Source organism: Azolla caroliniana, unplaced genomic scaffold (assembly GCF_043228905.1).
Source record: "Azolla caroliniana isolate FFs.n. ecotype wild unplaced genomic scaffold, voAzoCaro1.0.p SCAF_6, whole genome shotgun sequence".
NCBI classification, from domain to species: Eukaryota; Viridiplantae; Streptophyta; class Polypodiopsida; order Salviniales; family Salviniaceae; genus Azolla; species Azolla caroliniana.
In genome coordinates, this window is record NW_028230441.1 from 9,011,634 (window position 1) to 9,021,569 (window position 9,936).

The 9,936-nt window shown below is 33.9% G+C and overlaps 1 protein-coding gene across 3 annotated transcripts; it reads left to right on the forward strand.

Moving 5' to 3' along the window:
• The first annotated feature begins 243 nt into the window (after nucleotides 1–243).
• LOC147862998 (leucine-rich repeat receptor protein kinase HPCA1-like) lies at nucleotides 244–9,418 on the forward strand. Of its 3 annotated transcripts, XM_087320753.1 has the most exons (19): nucleotides 244–706; nucleotides 1,668–1,797; nucleotides 2,240–2,311; nucleotides 2,412–2,486; nucleotides 2,567–2,638; nucleotides 3,086–3,247; nucleotides 3,357–3,431; nucleotides 3,624–3,695; nucleotides 4,008–4,079; nucleotides 4,238–4,306; nucleotides 4,400–4,474; nucleotides 5,004–5,075; nucleotides 5,184–5,321; nucleotides 5,474–5,955; nucleotides 6,135–6,284; nucleotides 6,745–6,884; nucleotides 7,001–7,220; nucleotides 7,926–8,167; nucleotides 8,573–9,418. In XM_087320753.1, exons 1-19 carry the CDS (start codon nucleotides 568–570, stop codon nucleotides 9,056–9,058), a joined length of 2,943 nt encoding a protein of 980 aa, XP_087176879.1. In that variant the 5' UTR covers nucleotides 244–567; the 3' UTR covers nucleotides 9,059–9,418. The 3 variants fall into 3 exon arrangements, with proteins under 3 accessions (XP_087176879.1, XP_087176882.1, XP_087176880.1); XM_087320756.1 differs by lacking the exons at nucleotides 244–706; nucleotides 1,668–1,797; nucleotides 2,240–2,311; nucleotides 2,412–2,486; nucleotides 2,567–2,638 and having other exon boundaries at nucleotides 3,109–3,247; nucleotides 3,383–3,431; XM_087320754.1 differs by lacking the exons at nucleotides 244–706; nucleotides 1,668–1,797; nucleotides 2,240–2,311; nucleotides 2,412–2,486; nucleotides 2,567–2,638 and having other exon boundaries at nucleotides 3,117–3,256; nucleotides 3,383–3,431.
• Nucleotides 9,419–9,936: the final 518 nt, after the last annotated feature.

Below are 9,936 nucleotides of genomic sequence, written 5' to 3' on the forward strand. Positions count from 1 at the left end.
AGTATGTACATATGTATGTAATCCAGTTTTTTATTATTATGTATAATAAATACATATATGTGTAAATCCTTTTAACATCTCTCTCTCTCATATCTATATGTACATACATATGTACATACTCTGTTCTTTTTTGTCTTTTTTGTCTAACTCTTTCCCCTCTCTGTATACATATACATATATACTCTGTTCTTTTTTTCTTTTGTTTCCAACTGTTTCCCCTCTCTCTCTCTCTCTCTCTCTCTCTCTCTCTCTCTCTCAATTAACTTTAGCTCCATCTTCTGTAAAGATTTGTTTGTACCTCCAAAACCTTTATATTCTTACTTTGCCGTCATTCATTCATTTATTCAATCACCTCACTTTCCTCCTTAATTAGAATCCCCTGTCTATTTATTCTTTATTTGTTTATTTGTTTGTTTTAGCTACCTCTAACTCTCTGCTATTCCTGTAAGATCAGAGGAGAAGAAGAAGAAATAAAATAAAAAACAAACCATCTAATACTCTTCTTCTTCTTCATTCATTGATTCATTCATCCATTCATCTTTCTATCTTCATTTCTTCTTCTTCTTCATGGTCCTCAATCCGTATTCGTGGCTAGTCAAAGCTGCGAGATTTAATCCATTGCCTTTCTTTTCATTCTTTTGCATTGCAAGTTTCTTCCTCTTCTTCTTTCCTTCGGTGGTCATTGGAGTTACTAATCAACAAGATGGTATGTAATTTTATCATTCATTTCAATCTTTAACCTCACACTGTTCTCATCATTTTATTTTAGTGCTGACCTCCATCATTCATTTCAATCTGTTCTCATCATTTTATTTTGGCATATTCATTCCGTTTAATTATCTTGAATCTCTAATGTTTTGATAATCTATTTTGGCATTTAATTCATTTTAATTATATTTGAATCTCAATGTAATTCATTTAATTTGACCATTTAGTTTTGTTATATAATTAATTTAAATCATCTGTTTTGGTTTTTATATGGTATGCAATTTATACATGTAACCTTTAATCCATTCTTTCGGGGAATCTCTATGTTTTTGATCATTCATATGTATTCATCATGTTGTTCATCTTCAGTCTCTCTGTTTTGATCGTTTTATTTGGTTTGTAATTCACTTATTAATCTTCATTTTATTTGGCATGTATTTGATTTATTTAACCTCTAATCTTCATTTTATGCAGTACGTATTCATTTAAAGTTTCATATGCAATCTCACTCTTTTATTATTATCATTAGCATTAACCAGTTGTATGAATAATCTGAGCATTTGGTATCAAATGGTCACATGGAAGAGAACAGAGTAACTATTCAAAGTTAATATGATGAGAAAAATTACCTCAGATAAGGAAACAATATGGTGTGTGTGGGAAATGGATGTTACGTTATCATCATATGCAAGAAATCTTGAAGAAAAAATTTCCACTACAGTGATTTCTCACAATTATGATTCCTCCTCTTGCCCAGAAAACCTCATAATTTTGGATGTGGTAGGAAAACATAACACAAAGTGAGTTTTTTTTCGCATTGCAAAATGTCTACAGCTTCTAGGGCAGCAATTGTTTGAAAAACAATGCCTTATAATTATTTTTGTGCATTCAACCAAGATGGAATTGTAATATCACATGTTCCTCTAGAGATAATTGGTCTGGCTTTATGTTCATTGCAGTGAATGCATTGGTTAGTTTGCATAAGGCTTGGTCTCAGAAACCGTCATCATGGGATACGAGTACTGATCCATGCAGTAGTGAGTGGCTTGGAATTCGATGTGATTCAACCAACACAAGTGTCACCTCTTTGTATGTATAATTAATGTCTTGTTTGAGCTTTATACTCTATGTGGTTAGGTTCAATATATTAATTTTGGTAGTCCTCTTTTGTATTTAAAGAAATTTACCAGAATTACCATATTTTTCATGATATGTAGAAACATACCCTGTCTTTGAGTTTGCAAATCCTCTATTTGTCTCAGGTTTCTCTCCTTAAAATTTTCTAGAAATTATAAATTGGGGGCAGATAGGGAAAGAGAAGAAATTGCAGGGTGCACGTTTGCAAAGAGAGATTGTTTATGTTTTGGAAGTCTTTTGAAACATGAGGATTATTGGTGGAAATTTCAAAATACAAGACTATTATGGGATTTTTGTGAAGAATTAGGGGTATTTTAGTAGATTTGCCTTGTATTTTCATTAGTTGGCATCCTATTACTTACATTCCTAAACAACTCATTGTATCTTTTTCAAGGCTCCTCATCAACCAAGAATTGGAGGGAAACCTACCTTCAGCTATTGGAAACCTCACAAGTTTGATATTTTTGTGAGTTACTTACAATGCAATTTGTTGCTTATTTCAAATCTAAGGTTTTCGTTATACATCAATAAAGAATCTCAGGGTTATGGAAAATCTATATTTGTAGGGATCTCTCATCAAATTCTAAGTTGGGTGGAGATTTACCAAAGGAAATAGGCAATCTCACATCCATTCAAAGAATGTAAGCAAAAGAATAGTTGGGGTGGTGGTTAAATACTTCTATTTTGTTTTGATTGTTAAGAATCTTGTTTCTTTTCCCAGATTTATTCAATTCTGTAACTTCACAGGCTTAATTCCATCAGAAATCGGCAACCTCCAAACATTGACCCATCTGTAAGTAGAAGACTAAAACTGTAAAATAGTCTAGATTTAATGATGAAAAGTATTTTCTAATTAAAACGAACACACTCCTATATGTCCATATGTGTAATTGTAAATATATTCTATAGTTTAAAGTAAATGCTATATGATAAACAAACTTTCTGTTAAAGAAAAGAAACAAAAACTGGTTTTTCCCAACTTTTACATGCTAACATATAAATAATAGGAGATAAAATGCAGATATAAATTTAGAGAGGAATCACATTTATGGAAAGAGTGTACGCATCTTTCATTAAAAATAGATTAAAAATTGTTTACTACCAAGTGAATATGGAAAGTTATCACACTTGTGAAAGAAGTAGAAACAGTATTTGTAAAAAGCATATAACATTTTTTACTAAGATTAAAATCGTATGTTAACTAGTGTCTCTGTATTAATTACCTTTTTCTTGTATTCAGTGGATTGACTCAGAATTCATTTATTGGAAATTTACCTCCTACGATTGGTCTCCTCAAGTCTCTGATTTGGTTAGATGTATCAAGTAATCGATTGAATGGATCTCTTCCTGAATCTAGCACTTCTGGCACAGGATTAGATAATCTTACTACTGCACAACATTTGTAAGAGAGGCTACTTTTTCACAACACTATTTTAATATCATGTGGAATTGTTTCTTTTGAGGCAAAATAATGACAATTGTGTTGTCTTCTATTTTGTTCAAATGAGAAGTCATTTGGAGAACAACTCATTTTCAGGGAATATTCCATCGTCTATCTTCAATGCACAGATGTCGTTGCTTCACTTGTAAGTCATAAAAGTGTTAAATGTTTTTGTTCAGTAATGTCTTTTGCATCTATTGTAATTTGAGGTTTGGATTTATGTGAAGTGGATGTGTGTCTTTGACTCCTTTTTATTGCAAACGGAATTTATCTTAACAATGTATTTGAAGAAGTTTTTCTGGGTTTAACATGGTTTTCTGATGTCATTTCTCCGAAGGTTGCTCGATAACAATAAGCTTGATGGGGCAATACCTTCAAATATTGGAGACATAGCACCTCTGCAGATTATGTAAGTAAATTCAATGATACCTCACCAAACACTAGAAATTTTCTGTGAAATTAGCAGCATTATTTATTTTAAACACAAAGCAAATTGTAACAATTCCTTAAAGAACATTAACCACACAGAACCTTTGCAGATTATATAAGTAAATTCAGTGATATCTCTCGAAACATTAGAAATTTTCTATGAAAATAGCTCCAGTATTTATTTTAAATACAAAGCAAATTGTAACAGTTCCTTAAAGAACATTGACCACCATTTTTTTGTTAAGAATTTCAACAATTGTCTAACTCTTCTTGTCTTCTTTAATCCTTGAAGACGGCTCGATCACAATTTATTAAGTGGATCTGTACCATCTACTCTTGGAAATCTCTCGAATCTCACTACATTGTAAGCACTTTGAATAAACAAATACAATATGCACTATAAAGTTGTTGAACATACATAAAAGTTTTAATTCATCGATCTTTTAATAAATCATCTTTTTGGAGTTAAAAGAATAAAAAAAGACTGGTGTTCATGCTAACGATACAGTTTTGAAACAACAGGCAACTGAGTAACAATAACCTCACTGGGAAACTACCAGATCTATCAAACAACACAAAACTACAAATGCTGTAAGAAGCATGAGTATTCTTTCAAACGAGAGATATTTTGTTTAATCAAGGGCTTGATTTGTTATTGTAATTCCTATTTTTAATTTAATGCAGCCACCTCAGCAGCAATTTGTTCGATAGTGCAGAAATTCCAAGCTGGATCTCTAATTTGACCAACCTCCGTCTACTGTTAGGATCCTTCACTCTCTATACTTATGCATCATTGATTGATACTGTCTCCAACTGTTTGCTCTTTGACACTAAATTAATGAGCATGAAAATGACAGCAATGAATGGGCATATCTATCATGCCGTTTACATTTTTTTATTATTTGGATGCATAATTTTGAATACCCGGTATATCACGTTTGTATTGATGTATGTATGTTCCATGTCATAGGCAGGGAAAAGTGTCGATTATGCAATGCAATTAGCATCTGAATGGAAACAAAGTCATGTCATAATTGCAGTGTATATATGCATATTGTTGGATAGATAAAATTTTTAACTTGAGGGAAATCCTCATATAAGTCAAGTTTTGAACGATGTAAAAAAATGTCTAATTTAGTAAAAAGCGAAAAGAAAACAGAGCTAATGTTTTGATCTCTTATTGGATGTGTGGAGCTGTTGTCATTGACATGTGACTACTGGTAGTGGTGAATGGTTAGAGATAAATTCTAATGTCATTTCTTATAATTAATTGATATTATTTTCACAGGTCTATGGACTCAACAAACTTGATTGGAACTATACCTGTCGAAATATTTAGAAGTGCCAATATCTCCAATGTGTAATGCTTTCCCCTCAAGTTTTTTTAATAAATTTAGTTCTTATTAAAGAAAATTTAATTATAAAGAGAAGCTTTACGGAAGTTCTTTTTTTTGTTTTCCCTATACAGGACCCTCACATCAAACAATTTAAATGGCACTCTAAATCTCACTCTGATGAGTACATCAGTCCTGCTTGTGGATGTGAGAAACAACAGTCTAGACAATCTTCTTCCTCCAGTGGGAAATTCTACTCATTCACAAATTCTGTGAGTGTTACTTTCACCATGACTTATCCACTCATTCGTTGTTAAGAACCAAAGAATGAGAAGTAGGGTTACTGTAATGATATAAATCTCGGATTATTTGGTGTTTCATATGTCTGCTCTATTGAAATTGTTTTCTATTGGCTTACAATCAGGCTAGATGGAAATCCATATTGCGTGAATAATGCAAATCAATGCAATGCATATGAAACTGGTACGACTTCAACCAGCTCTACGAGTGATTCCGAATGTACCAATGCATGTGATAATGGCTATGCAGTAAATCCCAAAGTAACCACAAGTTGCCTCTGCGCTCTTCCGGTGGTTGGAAGTATCAATTTTCTGGCAACCAAAGTCCCTATTCTTACAGACAGTGACATTTCTTTGATAGAGACCGATTTGGCATTTGGCCTCACGGTGCTTTTGATAAATTCTACATCAATATCATTAGACCAAGTGGTGGTGAGTGTCATCTCTTACAATGAAATCAGTGTATCGGTCTTCCCACCTAGCAACATTAGTTCATGGTCCCCTACAGTTGCAACTTTTATAGCATTTCATATCAAAAGCCAGGAAATCAGTTTGGATGAGATTGGTCCGTTGGTTTGTCAGTTCAATGGCAATCCGTATGGTGCTGGTACATCCTTTCAATCTTGTTATGCCAATCACTCCCAATCTTAAAAACAAAATCACTTTCTTCTTAATGTTTTTGTCTCCCAACTATGTTGAGTGTGCAAATACATTAATTGAATGATTTTTATGCGATTTATTACTTTATATGTTTTTTAATATTTGTTCATGTTTTATATTTTTCAGTGGTTGTAGTGAACAAACTCAGTGTTGGTGCGAAGATTGGTATTGCTGTTGGGGTCATAGTTTTTGTGGCAATTGTTTTGGTCCTTGCACTTTATGCTATGAGGCAGAAGAAACGAGCTGAGACTGCAGAAAAGCTGAATAAGCCATTTGGTACGTAGCTCAGATCTGTTTTTTCTCATTTTGCTAGATTTGAGTGATACCTAGAAATTAGTTTTATCTAGATCTATTCAAAACTAACTCATTGTTTTTATTAAAATAAGGCCATGAATTTTGATTACTAGTTCTTGTTACATAAGTAGAACGAACACTCATAACATTCACTCATGATTTAGTACCACCATTGGCACTTTTTTATTCTACTTTCTGGACATTCAGCTGCCCTCAGCATGTCATGATTAATTATTTCTATTAAATCCAGTGAGGTTCAGGTAGTAAATAAAAGTTGTAATTGTGTGAGTTTTGTTTTGAGAGATTAGTACTTGATTCAATACATACTTAAGCAAGTCAGAAAAACTTTGAAAAATTATGAGAGTATTGGGATGTTTCTGATTAAAATGAACACTGAAAGAACTATGCATTGCCATATGCTTCACTCATTCTCTCTTGGCAGCTGCTTGGATTGCTGCTGGTGAAGGAGATCCAAATATTCCACAATTGAAAGGTGCTCGGTGGTTCTCGCTTGATGAAATTAGAAAATGCACGAACTACTTCAGCCAAAATAATGAAATCGGTGAAGGTGGATATGGCAAGGTATTAACATACACACATACATAAGTAGCAAACTCTTTACAGAAGTTGGGATTTTGGATCTAATAGGGCACAATATTGTTGGATAATGTTTTCACATGAAATATAATCTTTTAAAGGTATATAAAGGCTTCTTGGAATCGGGAGTGAAAGTCGCAATTAAGAGAGCATCGGCAGATTCATTACAGGGTGCTGATGAGTTCCGAAACGAGATAGAGCTCTTGTCTAGGGTTCATCATAGAAATCTACTTGGTTTGATTGGTTTTTGTTTCGAAGAAGGAGAACAGATGCTGGTATATGAGTTCATGCCAAATGGGACGATGCGTGAAAGCCTCTCAGGTACCCATTTTCTTGGGGGGTGGGGGGGGTGGGGGGGGAACATTATGTCCTACATAAATTTCACTGGATTTAGATTCAATAAGAGTAATAGCATTTCTTGTGATTTGTTGTGATAAACTTTATCTGTAGTGATTTAGAAAATTGAGATCCATTCAAAGGAAAATACACATGCGTGGTGCTTTTTCTGTTTTTATACTCATGGCTTCTTCTGTCACCCTTGAACAGTTTTCAGTTTGTCAGATTTATTTTTTAGAAGAACTGTGAAATATACCCGAGTCCTGGAATGCCCTTGAGTTTTGGATATTTACCAAAATGCTCTTGATCAACCTAGCAAGAGTGAGAAAATAGGGTTGACTTGATGTAGGAGGGATTGGTTGACCAGAGGTTATTTCAGGGAAATAACAAGAACTTAGAAGCATTTGGGGATTATTATTTTTTAAATCAGGAATTTTGGAGCTCCTCCCTTGCCTTTTTTCTGGTATTTTTAATCAGTCAAGTTCCCTTTGTCATTCAATGAAATAACTGGCAAATCAAGGTACTCCAGAAATGATAGCATGATGCATGAATATGTGACATCTATATACATATATATTTGTCTCAGATTTAGCTTGATATATTAATATGTCCAACAGGAAAATTTTCAAATTTTCAAAAATTCAGTCAGCATTTTTGTGACAGGCCACAATTGTTTTTAATGTTTGATAGGCAAGAGTGGTATAAACATGGATTGGGAGAGGAGACTTCAACTAGCACTGGGCTCTGCGAGAGGCATAGCTTACTTGCATTCTGAAGCGAACCCTCCGATCATTCACCGGGACATAAAGTCGAACAACATCCTTCTCGATGAGAAACTGGTGGCCAAAGTTGCCGACTTTGGGTTGTCTAAACTTGCGCCCGTAGACGAAGACGGAGGAGCACCCATATCCACACAAGTCAAAGGAACACTAGTATGTTACTGAATATTTTGAAATAAATAATAAATTAATAGTAATACTAAATTTTGTTTGATAAGAGAGAAGAAAACAAATATTAAAGAGGCCATATCAAATATAAAAGAAAAGAAATTTGAACTGTAGTTGAAAAGAAAAGAAAAAATACTGAATATTTCATGAAAAAGCAAACTATATGCTGCTATGGAAGAAAAAAAAAATACTAATTCTTGCTTGGATTACTTGGAAAGGAAAACATAATTCTGGATATTGTATGCACAGAACAAGTGAGAACAAGCCTGCTGTAGTTCTAAAAACATGAAAAAGAGTTAAATTCTAACTTTAATCTATTAAAAATGTAGTGAAGAAAATTCATTATACATATCTAACTTTCTGTTCTTTCTGGAATGACAAATTTTTCAGGGATACTTGGACCCAGACTACTTCATGACAAATCACCTTACAGACAAGAGTGATGTTTATAGCTTTGGTGTTGTCTTGCTTGAGCTTCTAACTGGAAAGTTACCGATCCAAGACGGGAAATATATGGTGCGTGAGGTTAAGTCGGCTTTTGCACAAGGTGGAATCGAACTCGTTGTGAAATCCTTAGTGGACCCTATCCTTAGAGAATGCCCTCTGAATTTGCTAGAAAAGATGGTCGAGTTAGCATTGGCTTGTTTGCAAGATGATCCGGATTCACGTCCGAACATGAGTGAAGTTACTAAACAGATAGAATTCATTGTGGAGGTTCCAAGTTCCAGTCTCAATAAATCGTCAAGAGACACACATGAAGCCGTCGTTAGGCATCCTTACGAAGATGGAATTGCAATGACAGAGAGAAATGGGAGGGCCTCATTCGAATATAGTGGAACTATCGTTGGAATGAGCACTGTTCTCCAACCTAAATAAGAAAAAAGGCTAGGAAACCAAAAGAATTGATAACCCACTTGTACAATGCGTTATTACATTTGATCAATTCTGTTGAGAATTGTCTTGATAATAAAAAAAGAGGTGTGAATGATAAGGTAAAACTCTTTTTAATTGTGTCATGTACCACAATATCCTAATGTGTCAAAATTCCACAAGTGTAGTTAGAATGAGACGTGGGTCAAGCTAACCTTGTTTTCAGATTCTACGAAACATGAACCCTAGACTAAGACATTAGTGGGGCTAAGTAAAAGCCCAATGTTTGTACTTAGTGTTGGTCATGAAAGGGCATGAAGCTTCACAATGTATATAAAACTAAGACTTCGATTGTGTTTTATTGAAGCTATGAGTTTGTTTTTTGGTGCTGAGTACGTTGGCTTGAAAGATATAGCTATGCCACTATGTTGTAGATTTGGAATTTGTTGATGATATAGGTCTAGTATACTCATACAAGCCTATTAGAACCTCAAATTCACATGGAGTATATTTATTAGAGGAATTTGTGTAGTACTTGTGCATGTGCATGTGACCCACAAGAACCCATTTTGAAGTGAAGGATCATGGATGATAAATGCAACAACTTGGACTTTAGCGTAATGGGGAATGGCTTTTGTGTGGTTTCATTCATTCAAAGGGCAAAAAATTGCAGTTTTCTCATAGCAATTCCAAACATACGCTTGTAGAAATTTACTTACGTATGGTTGTGATGCATCAAGGATATCTCACGCAAATCACAATTTTAACAAATCTTCTCTTCATAAATTATGCACTCTTGAATCCTACAAAGTGTTCTAACTGTAATTAAAATGGCATTTATGGATGTTGATAATCTATTATTTGATGGGACATGTTTGTGTAGG